This window comes from Natrix helvetica, assembly GCF_964273705.1.
Source record: "Natrix helvetica genome assembly, chromosome: 2".
Lineage (NCBI taxonomy): Eukaryota > Metazoa > Chordata > Lepidosauria > Squamata > Natricidae > Natrix > Natrix helvetica.
In genome coordinates this window covers 55829195-55851662 of record NC_138552.1, presented here as the reverse complement: position 1 = coordinate 55851662, position 22468 = coordinate 55829195, and the positions used below count along the sequence as shown (strand labels likewise).

At 38.6% G+C, this 22468-nt stretch overlaps 1 protein-coding gene across 1 annotated transcript in view; it reads right to left on the bottom strand.

Moving 5' to 3' along the window:
- HSD17B4 (hydroxysteroid 17-beta dehydrogenase 4) overlaps positions 1-15302 on the bottom strand; it is a 69496-nt gene extending 54194 nt beyond the window's left edge. Inside the window, exons 1-2 of the mRNA XM_081940625.1 lie at positions 15175-15302; positions 11474-11527 (exon numbers count right to left, since the gene is read on the bottom strand). Of these exons, the coding sequence (XP_081796751.1) occupies positions 11474-11527; positions 15175-15232 (112 nt within the window). The 5' untranslated portion in view covers positions 15233-15302. The remainder of the gene's footprint in view (positions 1-11473; positions 11528-15174) is intronic.
- Between the last annotated feature and the right edge of the window lie 7166 nt (positions 15303-22468).

Sequence of the window (22468 nt, the reverse complement as noted above, 5' to 3'; positions counted from 1 at the left end):
AGCATTCCCCCCCCCCCAGTCACATGATCACATTTTGGGTGCTCAGCAACCAGCCACCATTTATGGCCATTTTCAGGATCCAGCAGTCAAAATTTATAAAAAAATTTTTTACCTGAAACTGGCATTTACGTCCAGTTCCTGGCAAAAAATACCCATTGTGGACAATGAATTCACTTAATGATCATGGTGATTGACTTTATGACCCACAAAAAGGTCTTAAAATTTGGTGCAGGCACATGGTGATCCACTTAATGACCAGGATAACTTACAACTGTAATTTCAAGCTTAATTACACTCATCCATTAAGTAGTGCTAAACTTCATTTATTTATTTTCTTTGCTAACAGGTCAAAGCCCATGAGGTCAAAGAAGTCATTCTTTTCAACGGGCTCAGATCTAATTTACTTTTCCTCCTGACAGTCCTTTTAAATTTGTAATTTTATTATGGGGTATTTTTAATGGTTAATTTTATTATTATTATTGTGATATATGTAATTGTTACCTCCTCCGTGTCCGTGTACGTATATGTATATGTATGTGTATGTGTGTATGTGTATGCTTATATGTATTTATGTATGTTTTTATTGTACGCCGCCCCGAGTCCCTTGTGGAGAGGGAGCTGCTAACAAATTAAATTATTATTAAATTATTATTTATACAGATAGCCCTTACTGATTTCGTTTTACTGAACATTCAGATCAAAAGATCTGAAGGGGTAAAATAAATTATACATTTTAAAAAGATTTTCAGAAAGAATATATAAACACTTTCCCACACAACATGACACGTCCATTTTTCCTTTTGTGGAATAGGTGAAAATATTTTGGCTGAAGAATCTTGAGAAATCATCAAGTAATCCAAATTTTTGATAAGTAAAAAACATTTGTGAGAACAGTTGTGTGTTTGATGTACAAACTGAAAATAAAAATATGTGTTTTAAGCCCTGGACAAACTTTTTGTGGCAATAAGCACAAAAGTCACTGATTTTTTTTCAAAGTGCATCAACCTTTGACAGATCCAATAATTTATTACCCCTTCACAAACTATTTTTAATCCAAAAGGCAATTCCACATTTTTTCATGATAAATGGACTGCTAGCTATCTAAATAATACAGAAAATGCCAAATGAAGCAATAATACTAGAAAATAATTCAGCTAGAAGAACAGTTTAAAATAGAACCAATTATACTAAAAAAAAGTATCTGTTGTTATGAGGCAGCATCTCCCCCTTGTGGTCAAACCTAAAAATGTTTTAACCAGAAAAATATATTTAATCATTTATTTCACTCAATGGAATGTATTCAAAATAAACAGAATACATTTAGTCACCAGGAGTTGAGCTTGATTCAAGTGAGTCTTTATATTTTAATTGCCAGTGTAGTTGAAGGGAACCGGTTTTGGGGGAAACTGACTTAAAAATCAGCCATTTTAAATGTCTAGCATTACTTTTTTATTTCAATTAGATTCTGCATTTTTTACAAAATTGTCTTCATTTTCTTTGCTAGTTATTCTACGTTTTGCTTCCAAGTAGGTAGAGACTATCCATGACATGAAAGCCAGTTTGGTGGAGTGATTAAAGCATTAGACTAGAAATCAGAAGGCACAAAGAAGGCTGGGTGACCTTTGGCCAGTCACTAACTTCCTTGTAGCCCTAGGAAGCAGGCAGTGGCAAGCTATCCACGTTTCCCCTAAAATAAGACTGGGTCTTATTTTCTTTTGGACATCAAGTTATGCACTAGAGCTTATTTTGGGGGGTGTCTTTTTTCCCCATGTATGGTAGGCCATATATGGGAGGCTCTTCTGTTTGCTTGCGATGAGGCAGGAGGCAGCACGCTGTGCCAGGGCCACCACCACGAGGCAGGGGTGGTGGAGCTGCCCCATGCATACTGCACAAGCTTACCTCGGGGCTTCCGCAGCCAGGCCCACCCATACCATGACACCTGCCTCACCTCACAGCTGTGGCATCAGCACACCGCTCGGCCTCCTGCTCTGTTGCGGCCAAGAGCAAGCAGAAGTGGGCTGGCAGCCACATGGCTCCTGCTGCACATAGCTGCTGGTGCTACTGCTGTGAGGCAGGGGTCAGGGCATGGATGGCATGGCTACTGGGGCCCTGGGGTAAGCTCCACCACCCTCGTGGCTGTGGCACCACAACCAACCAGACGGAATGGATGAGCAAACTGCTGCATAGGCTCTTAAATAGGACTTATTTGGGGGGTAGGGTTTATATTAGCAGCACATATAAAAAATACACCCAGTCTTATTTTCGGGAAAGGTCTTATTTTCAGGGAAACAGGGTATTTTTAAAATCTTGGCAAGAAAACCGCAGGAATATGTCCAGGTAGTTACCAGGAGTCAGCACTGACTCCAAACACCAAATATAGCCATGAAACAGAGAGATATGTACAATACTTGTTCTTCTATTTTATACTTATTTTTTTAATTCATTCTGCTTGGCTTATGTTTATACTGGGCCATTATCAAGATTCAGGTAGGTCCAGCTCATCTGAGGAGACAGGCCTCTCACTTCGCACCAAAGGGATGGGTGGACTGATGCAATGAACTGATGTACTGAACTATCCATATATATAGCAAGTTTCCCAGTTGAAACCATAGGTATTCATCCGGGTGCTTATATTTCATCTTAGTGGGTTTGTTAACAAATCTTACTAATGACAACTCAGAAAACCTTGTTCCACTCTTGTTCATTCTAAAGAGGCCTGATCCTCACAAAAGCAAAATAGTAAACAAAATTGCTCATGGGCCAATTCAAAATTCATGAAAGCTACTGAGAAAAAAAATAGCTTCATACAAATTGGATTTTTATTCAAAAAGACTGTTTGCATTCAGTGTTTCTGGCAAGGATTCTGATTCCACTTAGCATTTATCTGTAAAATTATCCTGCTTATATTTATAGTCATTTGCTCAATACAGCAGCTATATAAAATATTCAATCATAAATATTTAATATTATGGTTATTTCAGCAACAGAAATGGAAAAATCCTTTTTTCCATTATTTAAAATATGGTTTTAAATTATAAATAATTATAAATAATTATTACGCTTTCCAACTCTGATTAACTCCCAATAATTCTGGGCATTTTATAGATAATTAAACATATCTAAAAGGAAGGAAACAACAAATTCTATCCAGCTTGGAGTTTTGTTGCTATAAAACACTTGTTTTTGTATGTAATCTATAGGTTGAGTACAAAGTGATAGAGGCTTGTTCTATCCCCTTTTAATAATTTTCTATAAAGCAAAGTTGGTCAACCTTGGCAACGCTGCTGATTCTCGGAGTTGAAGTTCACACATCAGAGGTGGTATTTAGCCAGTTCTGACAGGTTCTGGAGAACCGGTAGCGGAAATTTTGAGTAGTTTGGAGAACAGGCAAATAGGCTGGCCCTGTCCCCTGCTGCCTCCCAGACACCCAGCCGATCTTCTTTTAAAATGGCTATTAAGTGAATCTGGCTTCCCCATTGACTTTGCTTGTCAGAAGGTCACGAAAGATGATTACATGATTCCAGGATACTGAAATTATCATGAATACGAGACCATTATCAAGCGTATGAATGTTGATCATGTGACAATGGGGATCTTACAACGGTCATAAGGGTGAAAAACAGTTCTAGGTCATTTTTTTCAGTGCTGTTGTATCTCTGAATGGTCACTAAATGAACTGTTACAAGTTGAGGACTACTTGTATTTGTATCGAGAAATGCGAAGTCTCCTGGTTCGGAGGTACTTAAACATTTGCAAAGCTTCAGCTCCATATCTTAATTCAACTCATTAATGAAGACATTTAAAGTCATGGTAAAATTCCCATCCACTCATACTTCCTAGCCTACCATCCTTTCCTTTGATTTAATAGCTCAGTAGGTCCATTTTAGACAGTCGTTCGAATATAAAATAGAATTTGAAGTGAACTCCAAATAGGACTGAAGTTGGCTGGAATAGTCCTGGAAAACAAAAGGGAAAGCTAGGATTTGTGTGAGTATGTATATGTGGCAAAACATCCCACAAACACAAGTCTTTTTTCTATCTCATTGCAGGGTTGTATGGGGGGGGGGTAGGTTTTGTTGCTGGTGCTCGAAACAAACAAAACAAGCAAAATCAATTCCTCACTTTTCTCTCTCTGCTCCCCCTTCTCTGTCAACCACTCAAGTCAGGATGTTTGGGAATGGCTGCTTTGGGGGGAAAAGAGGTGGGAGGTGGGAAGAAGGGCCAATGTGATTCACCCAACTGACTCCCATCAAATGTGTGTTGCCCTGTCCAAAATCTGAGAAAGATTCCTACCCTTCTGAAGGATGGTGAAGCTAAGTTGGGTTTTGAGTGGTAGGCTGTTTGGTGTGACAGTTGGAAGGAGGAGGGGAGAGAAAACATTCCAATTTTTATAGTTTTTATGAATTGTTGTGAGCTGCCTAAATCAGTGGTGGCTAACCTTTTTGGCATGGAGTGCCAAAACAGAAGTGTCACACTTGCATTAGCGCACACGCACCAGTGCACCAATACCCAGAAGAGAGCAGCTGGCCAGTGAACATGCCAGCCGCTCTCTTCCGGGTCCCATCACATGCATGTGTGTCAGCCAGCTGGTCTGCACACATGTGCATATCGAAACCCAGAAGAGAGCGGCTGGCCACGTGTGCATGCATGCCATCACTAGCTGCACTTCCCGGTTTTGTTGCGTGCATGTGCGAAGACCAGCTGGCCAGTGTGCATGCGCACGTTGGAACCCAGAAGAGAGTGGCTCACCGCACGCATACCATTGCTAGATGCACTTTCAGGTTCCAATGTGAGTATGCACTCTGGCCAGCTGGCCGGCATGCATGCGTGTGATGGAACCTGGAAAACAATGGCTGGCCGCACGCTCATGCACACCAGATCAGCTGGCCGGAGCGTATCCACGCGATGGAACCCGGAAGTGCAGCTGGCGACGGCACGCATGGCCACAGACAGGCCTCTACATGCCATCTCTGGCATGCATGCCATAGATTCGCCATCACAGGCCTAGATCATGATGTGAGAAAGGAAGCAATATAAATCCTGCAAATAAATAAGTAAATACGTACCTGGAAGACCCACAACTGCCAAAAATATTTTTTCTACATCACAAGGGTGTACTTATTTGCTTGCTTGCATTTTCCTGCTTTTCATCAACAATAATCTGACATTTAGCAATATTGGCAGAAATGATAGCTTCTTACTAGAGGGTGATACAATACATGCCAAATGGAAGACAAAACATGATTTCCTCTTTCCTTTGAGAACTGCCAATGCCATTTCTATTACTGGGCACAACTGGAAATAATTTTCAGGGATAACGTAATTGCCTCTTATGAGTAGAAAAATCCTGCCAAGGGATTTAACATTTTCATCTTATTCAACAACCAAACCAAACAGAGTCTTGCAAATAATAAAAAAAAAGCTGTCAGATAGGCAGTCAAAATGAAATGGTGAAAAGTAATTCTTTTGCAAGAAAGAGGTTATTTTATTTAGTTAGTTAACTGGTTAGCTAAACTAGATTAATGACATGCCATGAAAATACTTTTTCACTGGAGACTTTTGTATCAAAGAATGAAAAACCTTTAAAGTTGAAGCCTTTGGGCTAATAAACCAATCCCGAGAGAATGCTCATAATAATTGCAATTTCAGTTTAGTAATCTTGCTCTAAATAAGGGAATGTGTACTTTTTTCATATTGATTTCTCAATGACCTGCTGAAGATCAACTACATATTCCCTGCATTCCTCACTTTCTGCTCTTTAAAGGGTGCAGGGGGAAATCATCAGAAACTGGTACAATAACTTTCAAATAATCAGAAACTGGTTAAATATTTTTCCAGGCATACTTAAAAAGTAATCTCCCTTTAAGTTTTGGTTCATTTTTGCTACCTCTCTATTTCTATATGCGAACAACAATGTATTATTCCAATCAGAGCCACCCACTTCATACGTAAAATACATACATTTAAAAGTTTTTCCAATCTAATACCTTCAAAATCTGTGTCTCATCATTTAATTTGTGTGTGTCTGTGTGTAAATATACCTAATTTACTTTTCATCATTATTTGGAAATTTAACACCTCTATTACCAACAAATTTAGCCCCAATTATTTTTAAATGAACCAAGATATGCAGTCTTGCAAATCAGCAACTAAGCAGTGATGCTTACTTTATTTTACATTACTGAATTCCTGAATCATCACATTCTAGGTAAGCACATTGGGCTAAATTAGGTTGCCAGTCTAATAATCTTTTCCATTACTGCTAAGCTGAAGTTCAAAAGATAACCCTATTAGTTAGTGGCTGAACTATCCAGTCAGGGTGTCATGGTTTGGCGTTCATTCTAAGTACCAGGTAATTTCAAGTTATCATAATACAATACAATAATACAATACAATACAATAGCAGAGTTGGAAGGGACCTTGGAGGTCTTCTAGTCCAAATGGCTATCCAACATCTTCTTAAAGACTTCCAGTGTTGGGGCATTCACAACTTCTGGAGGCAAGCTGTTCCCCTGATTAATTGTTCTGTCAGGAAATTTCTCCTCAGTTCTAAGTAGCTTCTCTCCTTGATTAGTTTCCACCCATTGCTTCTTGTTCAACCCTCAAGTGCCTTGGAGAATAGTTTAACTCCCTCTTCTTTGTGGCAACCCCTGAGATATTGGAACACTGCTATCATGTCTGCCCTGGTCTTTCTTTCTATTAAACTAGACCAGCGATGGCGAACCTTTTTTGGCTCGCGTGCCACAAGTGGGGGGAGCGCAGGGGGTGCGTCTGCAGGCGTGCCGCACCCATAATGCAATGTGCGAAACCCTCCCCCCAGTGCACATGCACGCACTACAGGCGCGACCCCCCATTTTTACATGCTTTTTTCGCATGTAAGTCACTTCCGGTTTGCTCGGAGGGTCGTTTTAAGTATTCCGAAGGATTCAGGGAAGCATCCGGATGGTTGCTGAAGCCTCCGGAGGGCCTCCGGGGGTGGGGGGGGGCCCTTTTCGCCCTGGAGCCTCTGGAGCCTGAGGAGGGGGAAAAATGGCTTTTAAAAAGGGTGAACTCAGCTGGCCAGCGTGCGCATGCGCACTGGCCAGCTGACAGGGCAGCACCTCGCGTGGCCTGACAAATGGCTCTGCGTGCCACCTGTGGCACGCGTGCCATAGGTTCGCCATCACTGAACTAGACATATTCAGTTCCTGGAACCGTTCTTCATATGTTTTAGTCTCCAGTCCCCTAATCATCTTTATTGCTCTTCTCTGCACTCTTTCTAGAGTCTCCACATCTTTTCTACATCGTGGTGACCAAAACTGAATGCAGTATTCCATGTGTGGCCTTACCAAGGCATTATAAAGTGGTATTAACACTTCACATGCTCTTGATTCTATCCCTCTGTTTATGCAGCCTAGAACTGTGTTGGCTTTTTTGGCAGCTGCTGCACACTGCTGGCTCATATTTAAATGGTTGTCCACTAGGACTCCAAGATCCCTTTCACAGTTACTACTGTTGAGCAAGGTACCACCTATACTGTACCTGTGCATTTCGTTTTTCTTGCCTAAATGTAGAACCTTACTCTTTTCACCATTGAATTTCATTTTATTAGATAATGCCCAATGTTCAAGTTTGTCAAGATCCTTCTGTATCTTTAGCCTATCTTCTGGAGTGTTGGCTATTCCTGCCAGCTTGGTGTCATCTGCAAATTTGATGAGTTCCCCATTTATACCCTCATCCAAATCATTGATGAAGATGTTGAAGAGTACTGGGCCCAAAACAGAGCCTTGGGGTACTCTACTGCATACTTCTCTCCATGAAGATGCAGTTCCATTGAGGACTACACGTTGAGTGCGGTTGGTCAGCCAGTTACAAATCCATCTGGTGGTGATGCTGTCTAACTCACATTCTTCTACTTTATCTAGTAGTAGGTTATGATCTACCTTATCAAAAGCCTTACTGAAGTCCAAGTAAACTATATTGACGCCATTCCTCTGATCCACTAATTTTGTCACATTATCAAAGAATGCAATAAGATTAGTCTGGCATGATCTGTTTTTGACAAATCCATGTTGACTTTTGGCTATTACTTTGTTTGCTTCTAGGTGTTCGCTAATTCGTTGCTTGATTATCTTTTCCAGAATCTTTCCTGGTATTGAGGTCAGGCTGATAGGTCTGTAGTTTCCTGGATCTGTTTTTTTTCCCTTTTTTGAAGATGGGAACCACATCAGCTCTTTTCCAGTCCTCTGGTAGTTTCCTGGTGCTCCAGGATCTCTGAAAGCTAATGTTCAGTGGTTCTGAGATCTCTTCTGCCAGTTCCCTCAGAACCCTGGGATGTAATCCATCCGGTCCTAGTGATTTGAACTCATCTAGGGTAGACAGGTGCTCACCTACCATTTTCTTCCCTATTTCAACTTGTGTTCCTAATCTGATTTTTGTGGTGCTTTTGTTTCCTTAACTGTTTTCTTGTTTTTAACATGTTGGAAGAAGCTTTTTTTTTTGTTATTTTTTACTTTTGTGGCAAGCCTTTCTTCATTGTGAGCCTTAGCTTTCCTCACTTCATCTTTACAGGCTCGGGCTATTTGCTGATATTCTGCCTTAGTTATGTCCCCATCTTTCCACTTTTTGTACTTATCTTTTTTGTCTTTCAATTTGTCAGAGAGTTCTTTATGCAGCCATGCTGGTTTCTTTTGGGAGCTATTTTTCTTCTTCATTGGTATTGTGCTAGATTGGGCTTTTATAATCTCATTTTTCAAAATTTCCCAAGCTTCTTGAGTTGTTTTCCCCTCATCCATTGAATTTTTCCCAAGCTCTCTCTAAGTTTATTGAAATTAGTTCTCTTAAAGTCCAAGACTCTAGTTTCACTTTGTTCTACTACTTGTGTTTGCATAATGTTGAATTCCAATATTGCGTGGTCACTTGCCCTCAGGGTTCCTGTGGCTTCAACACCTTCTATCATTTCCTGTCTGTTAGTGAGAATTAAGTCCAATATGGATGATCCCCTTGTTCCCTTCTCTACTTTTGGGGAAACAAAGTTGTCTGCTAGGTTTGTTAGGAACCTGTTGGATCTTCCACTTGGTGCAAAATTTGTTTCCCAGTTGGTGTCAGGGTAGTTAAAATCCCCCACTACTATTGTGGTGTGCTTCCTACATACATAATAAAACTTGCTTAAGTGGAAGCTGGAATCAGACGTTGCTAAATTCAGATGGCTAAAGTGCCTATTGGCTAATCCCAGATCTCTTTATTCAGAAACAATTCTCACGGATTTCAGTAACATATATTGCCCAGTTAGGACAGCAGTGTTAATATTAAAAAAGTACAGGGAATTACAAACACATGTCACTAAAGCAGATTTATGTATCTGTAGGAATTTTAATAAACTGAGGGTTACTGACATTCATTCTTTTGTAAATAAAAAATAAAAAAAAAAACAATTTCATTAATAATACAACTTAGATTGTTGTCATCTAAAGTTTCTGATTATTCTACTCTGTCTGCTGAGTAGTCTAAAAGATTAGTCCCTACAGCACTGCTGGGAAGAAAAAATTAAAAGATACTTTGGATTTTATTGATAAAAGTCTAGAAATACTAGTTAAAAATTCAAAGATCACAAGTATTACCTTGCATAGAATACTTGCATAGTATTCCTGCATTGGACAAAGACCTTAGTATAGTATAGTCTTTATTGTTATTGTACAAAATAAATACAACAAAATTGGTTACTTAAAAATTTCTTTTTTCAGAATAATACAACTAAGTGTAAAACTTTTTTTTAAATCCAAGTTGTTATTCAACTCTTGTTGAATTCAACTATTTTTCAAGAGTTAGTATTCAAACACACAATTCTAAATTGAAGTCAAAAAAGAAAAATTTAATTCAGCTTCTTGGACATTATTTACTTGAACAGGACCAGGGTTCAAAGAGTATGAGGGTGGAGAACAGATAATCATCTGAAAATGCTCTGTCCCACTCAAAAACATTCAGATTTTTTAGAAAATCTAGTTTTTCACAGACTAATGTCAATGTGAGAAAGTCAGAAACTGAGAGTTATTTAATTCCAAAGTACAATATCCTCTGTGGCTAGTTAGTGTCAGGGATCTCGCCAGCAAGTAGGAATGTTACCTAAATTTCTTAAAATTGTACATTTGCATTATAAAATTTCTTGCCAGCTCCTGCTGAATAAACTATTTTGCCTCAGGTACAAGCTATTTTGTTCTTTGTTCCCAAAATAGGTATAGTTTTTATGATTTGGCTTTGTCAGGTTTTCTGACAAGATGCCAATTTACTAGACACTCTACACTCATTACTGAATTACACCAGAATATGGACTTTGTAACATTTGCATTTTATCTTCCAATTTTCTCTAGTTCATAGCTAAACTTGACTTAGTCTTCTGCAGGCATGTAAATATTATTTGGTTAATACCCTGTTAACTCTTCAGTGGACAAAACTAACACAGTCGATGTACAAATATCTATCTGTGGTAAGCAATTCCTTAATATTTCTTAATATGCTATGAAGTACTTGTTGCGAAAGAGAGCTACAAATAAAAATGTATGCCAAATATACAAATTAATCTCTTAACTTTCACAATGTGATCTGTGTAGGCTAGTGTTGTACACAGGATGTAGAAACAGTCCTCTAAGGCATTTCAGAAAGCATAATGTTAAATGAACCTGTTTTTCAGGAACTATACTTTCCCTAACTACTAACTACCATTGTAACTTAGCAATACGTTCCCTATAAATAAGTAGCAGTAGTGGGTAAGGTGGCACATTAATACCGTGTTTCCCCAAACATAAGACCTTGTCTTGCATTTTTTTGCCAACAAAAAAGATACCAGGTCTTATTTTGGGAGGGATGTTGTCCATTGACTCATCTCACTTGCACGCGTCACCCCTGGTCTCTTTCCGCTATCAGAGTCCTTCAGGAACTTCTTCATCTGGAGAAAGCCAACAAGGCTTTCCTGAAGACCTCTGCAGCCGATAACAGAACTCTGGATCGATCTGGAGCTCTGTTATCGGCTACAGAGGCCTTCAGGAAAGTCTTGCCGGCTGCAGAAGAAATGGTTCGAGGTATGCGAGGCCTGGCTGCAATTGTCTGAAGGTAAGTAGTACAGCAGCTCCATCCCCACCCCTAGCTTAATTTTACCTGTGTACCCTGGAGTGGACAGGATCTTAATTAGGGCTTATTTTGAGGATAGAGCTTATATCCGGCACATATGTAAAATAAGCTAGGGCTTATTTTCTGAGTAGGTCAAATTTTCAGGGAAACACGATAGTATCTTAGTATGCTAAGTGACAAGCCACCTTGGATCTTCATTACCATAGCAAATCATTTTTGTCATGAGGAATTTCAAGGGAAAAGAAGCAAAAATAATTGAAGAGTAAAGAAAATAATTTTATTAAGAAAAAGGTGAAGATGATTAGAATAAGTTTCATTTTAAAACACAATTATGGATATAAGAGTTACTGGCAGAAAAAAAAATACTTACCAACCACAGAAGCTCCTCTTTCAGCAAAAGCCAATGCATATGCTCTGCCCAGTCCTAGCATAAAAAAAAAATAAGTAAAGTATTTTATAACCTGACCGTTTTTTTTAAAAACCACACAGGAAGTCAACATCAAAGGAGACAATTATATACTTAAAAGCAAAATGTGATATTGCTCTTAGCACAGCGATAGCACTTAGATTTATACTGCTTTATAGTGCTTTACATCCCTTTCTAAGCGGTTTACAGAGTCTGTATATTGCCAACCTCATTTTACCAAACTTGGAAGGATGAAAGGCTGAGTCAACCTTGAGCCTAGTAAGATTCAATCTGCCAAATTGCAGGCAGCCGGCAGTCAGCAGAAGTAGCCTGCAGTACTGCATTCTAACCACTGCACCACCATGGCTCCTCTGATGCATGTATCTGATGCATAGGATTAAACAGAAGTAGAAAAATGCTCAGTCTTGATGACATGTGATCTAACCAAGTATTGCTCAATCTTGGCAACTTTAAGATGCATAAACTTCAATTCCTATAAATTCCCAGGAGCATGTCTTAAAAGTTATCAAGGTTAAGAAACATTGTAGAGTCAATTTGGAATTCCAAATAGGTCACCAGAGAAGAAAAAGCAAAGAACTGCTCAGAATACAGCAGATTAATACAATTCAATTAAGCCACAAAAGTTTAGAAAGTATTCTCTTTTTTATACATCCAAAGAAATAAATTTTCCATTAAAGAGAAAAAAAAATGTTTTCTTTAAAACAGTGGTTCTCAACCTGTGGGTCGCAACTCCTTTGGGGGTCGAACGACCTTTTCACAGGGGTCACTAAGACCATCAGAACTCTAAACTTTAAACTCCACTTCGCGTTCATCGAAACCCCCCGCTGATGGGCTCCGGAGTCATCGCCAGCTGCGCAGAGAGTCGCCGTGGCTCCACGCTGTAGAAAACATAGGTGCGCACGCACACCCCATACAATTACAGCTTCAGAGACTTCATAATGGCGGGACAAAGCGCTGCCTTGTCTTTCACAGCTACCTTGTTTCCAATTGGGGGGGAGAAATCCTCTGCATGGATTCCCCCAATTGAAAACGAGGCGACTGTGAAAGATTTGTGGGGTCTGGAGCCCATCCGCAGGGGGGAGAAAATAATTTTATGGTTGGGGGTCATTACAACATGAGGAACTGTATTAAAGGGTCGGGGCATTAGAAAGGTTGAGATCCACTGCTTTAAAAGGAGCTGCATGATACTACTGTAAATTTGTAAGCCTTTTTTAAAGAAAAGTTTGATACATGAGAAAATTACTTGAAGTTCTTTTCAGTATAAGTGAAATAGTTTAAAAAACATCTTGACTAAACAGAAAAGGATACATATGATCTGAAATATTTTCACATAGTGTCCTTTTTTTGAATTTCATCCTGAGATCGTTCTTGAGGCTGTCTTCTCCACTCCAATAAAATTATTGTGAAGATAAACTATGCAGTTCTTATATCTACAGCAGTTAGAAACTAAAATCGCATTTTCAAACTGAGGCAAGATTGATAATTAAGTTTCTTTACATAGGCAATCTCTGATCTGAATATATTGGAGAATATATGAGATATATCCTTTTCAAACAGAATGATTCAATGTCCTTTTTTCAATGAAAAGTTCAAAAGAATTATGCTGACAAGGTATTAATTCATCTTTGATTATTGTATTTCTTTAGCAAACTTCAGCTGAGATCTTGGTGGTTCCAATGTAGGAAGGTAGCACCCACCCCTCTCCTAGAAGAATGAAATATCCTAGGAAATATTCAAAATATTAAGAATATTATATTTCCCTGGATGTGAAAGGGAGAAACATGTTTTTAAAGACAAAGTAGCTCCCTACAGCTTCCTGCCCCCCCCCGTCAATGTGCCAGTCTATTCTACATAACAATGGTAGGATTAGTCTTCTACCCATCTCACAACATAGCACCTGGGAGGGTTGCATCAGTCAGCAGGACAAACAGGCTTGGATCTCAGGACAGCCTATAGAGTTGCCCCTGCAAGGCCCTATCGGAGTGAGAACCAATCAAAGTGCATTTCTTGTACAGGGGCGGGAGGCCCAGAGATGGGCCCAACAGAGGGCATAAAACCCAGGGACTCTCAGCAAGCCAGTATCTTTCCTCTCCTTAATTGTAGTTGAACCTTGTGATAGATTCTATTTCTAAATGTGAGCAAAGTTAACAACTTAGTGAATTTATTAACTAATGATTTCATAATCCAAACAAGTTTGTTTTGGTGAGAATAAGTCTAATCTTGTATGAACAGTTTCAGTGTATTACATCTGTCAGTGCAATCCTCTACATATTGCTCAAAAGTCTCATTACGTTTTCTGCGGCTCCCTCATTCACTATATTTAGGATTGTAATTTCATTTTGTTTTATATACAATATGTATAAACTATACTTAACAACCTACAAGTAGAACAGATTTTCCAGCTCTCCAAAGATCTTAAATCTTCTCCGGAGACCTGAAAGATTTTACAGAGCTGATTTGGAGTATCTGGGCATGAGTAGAGATTGAAAGTAAAAAGTCCAAAACCCTTATTAAAACGGTGTACTTGGACATCTGATATTGCATGGATTAAACAGCCTGCCAATCTCATCCAATTTTTTTTAAAAAAAACTCTAATTTCAGTAATGTTTCAATACTCTTGGCTAAATTTCTGTCAAATTCAAATACATAGTGGTATTTCTTCCAATTTTAAAATACATTGCACTGTTCAGTGGGGAAAGAATCAGATGGGTGATTTTTTTGTACTGAACATGACAAATCAGAACCTACCTACCTTATTCTAAAGTATTAATAGATTGTTAATTAGCCTCTGTCTTCTAAAGTCTATTTTCCATAACTTAAAAGACAAAAAGTGCATAAGTAATGCCATTAAAACAAAAAAAAATCACTATCGCAAATGAATTACTAATGGAAAAAGACTGATACAAAAATATTCCATAAAACTAGCTTGACAAGTCAATGGTGAGTATAAATTATCACATAATCTATCTTTGTTATCCTGTTTGGTGTCAAGCTTCATCTCTGAATAGACAGTATGGTTTTAAACTATGTAACTATCAAAACTCTGCCTAGCTAAGACTAGGAATATTTTACAGACATTTTAAAAAATGGAAAGGATTGTTTTTACTATTCTTGAATCAGTTCTAATATTATATGCACATATGGTTTTTAGTGTTAGTAGAGAAATAATCACCAAAGAAAAATGGATTTGAATGGGACCAGATCATGTCATTTTGAATTATGATTTGAGTGCATGGATTACTAGACTTAATTCACAGAATTCACTTCCAGGTGGGTTACGTAGGATATCTCCCAACTTCCAGGCTCAATCCAGAAACTAACAAGAAGTATGTGAACAGGTATTATTAGGCTGAGGATTTAAACAACGAATCGTCACCACTAAATAAACGACTTTGTTTCTGGGAGGAAAACAAGCGGCACTTACAAAGGTCTATCATTGGATCTAACTTAAAAGTAAAGTCCGGAGAGGCATGGACAGAATTATAAACTCAGCTTCATTTAAAACGGCGGTTTACATATCTTCGTTCTTAAGGAGAAATGCAAACAAGAATACAAGAAAGCTGCAAAGATCTTCTTGCAGCCTCTTTGCAATCAAGCACACTTACAAGGAAACCTTCGGAAAATCATCGTGATCCACCACTTACCTCCCCCAGCACCGGTCACCAGAACTACCCGCCCGTCAAATCTCAAGGGAGAAGACATCCTGCGTCCGATCAACCCAAAATCAGCCTTCCGAGGAGTCCTGTAGGACTAAATAGAATCTGGGCAAAGGGCACGAGGGAATGCGCACGCGCGCAATAGCTTGCTGCATCCTGGGAAACGTAGTTTTCTTATTCAGTCTCGGATGCTGAGTGTAAAGTCCTCGACGGACGACCGGTCGGAAAGTCCTCGATTTAACTACCAGGCGGACGGCAACAAATGGACAGCCGTGATTGACTATGGCGCACCTGGCTCAAAGCGGGACTTTTGCAGTTTCCCTATTGGTTGCTCTGCTTGACAGTTCCTGTATAAATAGCTGTCAAGCAGAGTGTGGGGCTGAATTAAGTGTTCTTTTGTTAGCTTGCTGTTTAAAATAAAAGTTACTTGTTTCAAGGTTACCTCACGGAGTCCTCTCTTCTGTTAACCAGTTCACTACACTGAGTTAGGCAGATTTCCTTGTATAATTATTACCGCACATCCCGCTCCCACCCACCCACACTAGTTTCACCATAGCAGCCTCCCCAGTCGGATAGAGCCATTGTGTAATGGGAATAAGAATAATTATAGGGCGTGTTTATGGATAGTTAAATTAAATTGGCATATTCAACACCAATTCCTGAGTACGTTCAACCACGGGGATTAGATACTGTTCATGACACACTAAGCAAAAGCAAATTAGTGGTGGGATAATTTATAACTGAGAGTACCATGAGATGAGACCGAGAATCGACTACATCTGGAAGGTACTAAGGTGAACTGAGCCCTCGTACTAAAAGCAGCCCTGAGATCCAGATTGTGGTTGTTATGCAAAGCACTTCAGAAAAACCCATTGACTTCGAAAACATTCCTCCCCTCTTTAAGCCAGTGTTTCTCAATTTGCTGGCTGTGAGATTCTGTGTGTTGAAATCCGCCCACCTTTACATTGCCAAGTTTGAAAACTTAGAATAACTTTGTCACTTTGAATGTACACTAACCGACGTACATTAAAATGAAATTTCATTGCATACAGCTCTCAAAGGGTCTTCACCTCCAATAGACACTACATACACATCACAAAATAAATACAAAATTATGTATATATCCCCCCTATATTATATTGCACAGAAAACACCAGTTTAAGCCTTTCTTTATATCAGAACTGCACGCTCATGTCTAATGTAGGAGTGACGGCGCATATACATAAAAGTGAACGGGACTCACTTCTCTAAGACTTTTAAAAAATGTTTCTCCTGGGGAACCATCTTTGCAGAGGCCATCTGCCCAGTGCTAGACCTGCTTCTCTTTTTTCCCTGCGTCCGCAAGCCGCAATTGAAGGCTGGGGCCATTAAAAAGGCTAGAAATAGCTCAGTGGTGGGAGTCAGTTTTTTTTACTACCAGTTCTGTGGGCGTGGCTTGGTGGGTGTGGCATAGCTTGGTGGGCGTGGCAGGGAAGGATGCTGCAAAATCCCCATTCCCTCCCCACTCCTGGGGGAAGGTTCCTGCAAAATCCCCATTCTCTCCCCCACCCCACTAACTTGCTTTCCAGTTCTGTTCTCCTGTTCAGGGCAACAATAGAAGATAGGCTGGGAGGCAGCGGGGGTGGGCCCCGCCTATTTGCTGGATCTCTGAACTACGGTACTCAAAATTTCCACTACTGGTTCTCCAGAACCGGTCAGAACTGGCTGAATACCACCTCTGAAATAGCTGTATGGTACCGAACTCTCCAGCATAAGCAAAATCACCAAACTACTTCAAGACTCTTCAATATACATGTTTTTCTTTAAACCCAGTAGGGGGAGTATTGCCATGGTTTCATTATATCCGAACTGCTTTCGTTTGATATTATGAGAGCCTGCTCTATAACTTTGGAAATCTACTCTTATGCTTTAAAAGTCAGAAAATGCAAGAAGCAGGATGATAAACATATATTTATTCTTTGCTTTCAGTGGGCAAAGCTCAATCAAATAGCAGGCTCGAAATAGCTTGCTTCCATAGCAGTTGGGTGAAAATAACTATTCAGCAGTTTTAACCAAATTCACAGAGGTAAAGATGACAGGCACAAATCCTCAAAATTTTGAGAGGGATGTCACACCTATGTCACCAGGAAACATGCTTAACCAAGATATACCTTTTACACCCATATAATGGTGAAATCGTTTCTGTGTTTTCTGTTGTTTGGAATTTCGTATTTTCTCTAAATAAAATTTGATGCAGGATGTGCGAATAGCCGTTGAAAAAGTGGAGGCGATCTTAAACTTTGCATATTAGTATATAATTGCTTCAAAATAAATCTGATGATTTTAGATAAAAGTACTAGACTTATTCTAAGAATGGCTCTAATATAGAAAAGACTGTGCTTGAATGGGGTACCTGAACTTACAGCAAGTGTATTTGCTGTGGAAAAATAAGCTTGGTTGAATTAATTAGAAAACAATACGAAACACTTTATTTCTTTGTCAGTAAGTATAAATTCAACAAGGTTTCCTGAACAAACCTCAAGTCATTGTGTCTTCCCAGGCAAGTTTTATTGCCTGTTATTTGATGTCTAGGTATGTGTACATAGTTTAACCATAATTTATTGAGGAAAACATAATTTGCAAAACCAGAATTTACAAAGCAGTGTTTTGACCGGAACCTAACTAACCACATTGCTGTTACCTGCTAAAGATAAGAGGTTAGGCTTAGAAAAGGATATGACAATTCCAAGGAACAGAGAAACATCTTCTTTAAGAAGATAACCAAGCTCATCCATACCAGCAGTGTTGAAATTCATATTTTTTTTACTACTGGTTCTGTGGGCATAGCTTGGTGGGCGTGGCAGGGGAAGGATACTGCAAAATCCCCATTCCCTCCCCACTCTGGGGCCAGCCAGAGGTGGTATTTGCCGGTTCTCCAAACTACTCAAAATTTCCACTATCGTTTTTCTAGAACCTGTCAGAACCTGCTGAATTTCACCCCTGCATACCAGCATAGTGTATAAAAATGGCATATGCCTCCATCATGTTTTGTTATTCAGCAGTGTGGGAAACCTATTGAATATGATTTTAAAAATACCATATTTGATGTTTCCAGACTCAAGCCTTAAAAATTGTATAAGACTAGACTTCATAATTACTTTTCTTTCTGTATTGACCTTGACTGCTAGGCTAGGCTAGAAATCAAGAGATCAGGGGTTCTAGTTCTGCCTTTGACACAAAGTCAGCTGAGTCAATCACTTATCCTCAGCCCCAGAAAAGAAAAAATGGAAAACCACTTCCCAAAATCTTACCAAGGAACTACTCCAGGCAGTCATGAGGAATCATCACAGACTGAAAGGTATATACACACACTGTATTGACCTGTCAGTTATGAATGTTATTTGGCATTTTCTTTTTAATACAATGAATCTGTTTTCAAGAATAATTGTTGATATAAATTCTGACAAAATAGTTTTGTAGATATTCAGAAAGTTTTGAGCAGCACATATGCAAATAGGGTTTTATTTCAGTAATAATTATTTTCTTATCACAATAGGTGACACCACCTATCTAATTCTGATTTTTTTTTAAGTAAGCACGATCATATAGAAGACTATGGTTATTGGCTGGACTAAATAGTAAAAGAATTACTGATAGAAAGCAATAGCAAATCTCTGTCATCTAGATGGACTAATCCATACAGACATCTTCAGTTCAGCTTAAGTCAAGAGACTATTTTTAATTGCTTGCTTGCAGTAAAAAGTCCTATGGAAAGTAAATGAATTATACTGGGCCTGAAATTTGCTGCTTGCAAAAGCCCAAACCACACATCATTCTTTCATTAAGGGATCAGGTGCCTTCCTTTGTTAACAGCAAAAATGCTTACCCAATTTTGGAAGCTTTCAGAAATATCTACTTTCACTATCAGAACTTCTAGCAATTAGCATGCAGTATTTGCTGAGAATCTCAGGAGCTGGATCATACATCTGAGGAATACTAAGATGGAGAGGTCTGATTCAAAGTATAATTTTTTAATAATTTCCAGCAGTTTGGAACATATTTTTGGAGTTTCTGTGGCAATAATACTTCCTGCAATGCATGACAAGTTGCTAATTTAGTACAGATGCATTAGAATAACTTGAAGTTTCTTATTGTGTGCTTCAAAAATAACAAAGTCGTAGATTTGTCAAACCTATGCAGTTGATCATCTGTCCTCAACATGTTTTTTTTTTAAAAAAAAAAACTTCTGCGTGGATGTGATGGCAAGAAGTATTGTGCAATGACATAGTTCAAAACAATTTGGCAAATGCAAACATTTTGAGAAGCACTTCACTTTCCTTTTTCTTAAGAATGATCTGTTCTGTTTAGCTGCAAGTACTAAGCTTTTTACTTGCAGTGTATAATGAATTTTTAAAATAACTAGTGCCTAAGGTACAAACATAAAATACTGGTTTCTCTTGTTAGGCTGGTCCTAGGGAACACATGCGCGCACACACATGGCAACTTGACTGCTTATAATTAAGTTATAAACAATTCAAAAAAGAAAGAATGCATAATGTTAATACCTTTTATTAATACCATGTGCTTTTCTTGAGTGAATTAATCTATAGAATTGTCAGTAAGCTATATATTAAAAGCCACTTGGGAAACAGAAACAGAAATATACATATAAATATCTCTCACTATAGCGTATTTAAAGTTACAAGCAGCGTTGCAACTTTTTGATTATTAAAAAGTATGATTAACATGAGAAACCTCTCAGAGATAAGAGTTAACCATTGCCCCTTGCTTGCTCTGTTGGGCAGGAAGTTTCTGTACTTTAATATGTAACTGATGAAGATGTTTAACAAAGATGTAAAATGAAGGGACATGGCTAAGAAACAGAATCAGAATAGAGCTGGAAGGAACCTTGAAGGTCTTCTAGTCCAGACCTCTGCTCAAACAGGAGATGCTATACCATTTCAGACAAGTGACTGTCCAGTTTTTTCTTAAAAACCTCCAGTGATGATGCACCCACAACTTCTGGAGGCAGCTGTTCCACTGGTTAATTGTCCTTACTGTCTTTAACCCAGGTTGCTTCTCTCCTTCATTAGTTTTCATCCAATTTCTTGTCCTGCCCTCCGATGCTTTGGAAAATAAACTGACCCCCTCCTCTTTGTGGCAGCCTCTCAAATATTGGAATACTGCTATCATGTCCCCCCTAGTCTTTCTTTTCTCTATACTAGCCAAACCCAAATCCTGCAACCGTTCTTCCTGTTTTAGTTTCCAGGTCTTTTATCATCTTAATTGCTCTTTTTTGCACTTTTCCCAAAGTCTTGACATATTTTTGGTAATGTGATGACCAAAACTGGGTGCAGTATTCCAGGTGCAGACTTACTAAGGCTTTATAAAACGGTACTAACATTTCATGTGATTTTTATTCTATGCCTGTTTATACAACCAAGGATTGTATTTGCTTTTTTGGCTGCTGCCACACACTACTGGCTCATGTTTAAGTGATCGTCCACTAGGACTCCAAAGTCCCTCACAGTTATTGTTATTGAGCCAGGTTTTGCCTAATCTGTACTGAAAAAATACACTGAAAAAGTGTTCAATAAGAGAGTGTGCCCTAGGGTCAATTCAAGGTCCTTATTTAGATTTTTTGTGGAAATGCCATATCTTTAATGAGGAAAAAGTGAAAAAAATCATGCTAGAACAAATGTTTTTATACAGGATAATCACACTAACATCAACTGAATTTGAATACACTCAATTTAGAGTTCATTCAGGTCAATAGCATCTGGTAATAAAAAGCGGTATAGAGCTCCTGGTTTTAAATTTATGCCTATAAAATATAGTAATTGCTGTAGTTAAATTGTAAAATAAAAATGTCTTGTGCTATTTTTAATATTAGCAAAGCCATTATTGTGAATGGTGCATGAAACATTTCAAACGTACAATTTCTGCACAAAGTATTTTAATCTCAAAACATTTTGCATGCATCTAATTGTGGTAGAAGCCTTTATATATTGTATAATATTGCACTGAAATGTTCTCCTGAATAAATAAGATAACCATGGTACATTGATGGGGAAGGAAATGAAATGAAGAATTAGAGCAGTGTTTCTCAACCTCAGCAATTTTAAAATGAGTGGACTGCAGCGCCAGAATTGGGAGTTGGCTGGGGAGTTCTGGGGAAGTCCACCCCTCTTAAAATTGCTGAGGATAAGAGTGAATTAGAGGGAAATATCAAATTAATATAAACAAAGAACAGTAGAAGAGTGATGATGTATATTAAGTCCTGGCATTTTTTTAAACCTAACTGAAGTGATATGATAGACATGATCCCGTTTCATCCAGTTAAATGTTATGGACATTAACGTTTAGTAGCATATACATTATTATATTATTATCAGGTTACATTTTGCTTAAATACCCTAATATGTTTGCGAGATAAAATGCTCAAACCACCAAAAACTGACCAGATAGAGTCCTGACAGATAGATGCCTGCCATTTTGAGGCAAAAAAAACCCAACCCAGTTCTTTTTTCTAATTAAAAAGGAAAAGGTAAAACTTGCTTTAAAAAGGATTTTACAAAAGAGAATTACCTATCCCAGACATGCATAATTCTGCTCTATCCATTTCATTCCTTGGCCCATCTCAAAAGTTATTTATGAAATATGGGCCTCAAAGTATTATGCACTCCTAAAAGTTAAAGCAGCTACTTACTTTAGTAACATCTGAATTTCCAGATTATCTTTTCTTGGGGATTTCTTTGCTTGGAACTATATCCATCTCAGTTAATGTAAAAGAACATACCGTATTTTTGGGAGTATAAGACACACCCTTTTCCCTCAAAAAAGAGGCTGAAAATCTGGGTGCGTCTTATACACTGAATATAGCATTTTTTGCCAACCGAAACCTTGCCTCCTTCACCAAAATGGCCGTGCATTGCCTTTAGGTTTCCAGAGTGCTCCTGGGGGCTGGGGAGGGCAGAAATGAGCCAAAAATGGGCTGTTTTATGCTCGTTTTTACCCCTCCCAGCCCCTAGGAGTACTTTATAAGCCTCCTAAAGGCTATGCATACTCTCTAACAAAACATGGGTCCATTTTCGTGAAAAATGAGCCATTTTTTGCTCATTCTTGCCCCACCCCCATGAGCACTCTACAAGCTTCCTAAGCTATTCGTGCCCTATTTTTGACAAAGTTTTCACAAAAAATGGGCCATTTTGGGAGGTCTGTAGAGTGCAAAAACTTTTTTTAAAATTTGCCTCGTCAAAATCTTGGTGCGTCTTATACTCCAGTGCGTCTGATATTCTGAAAA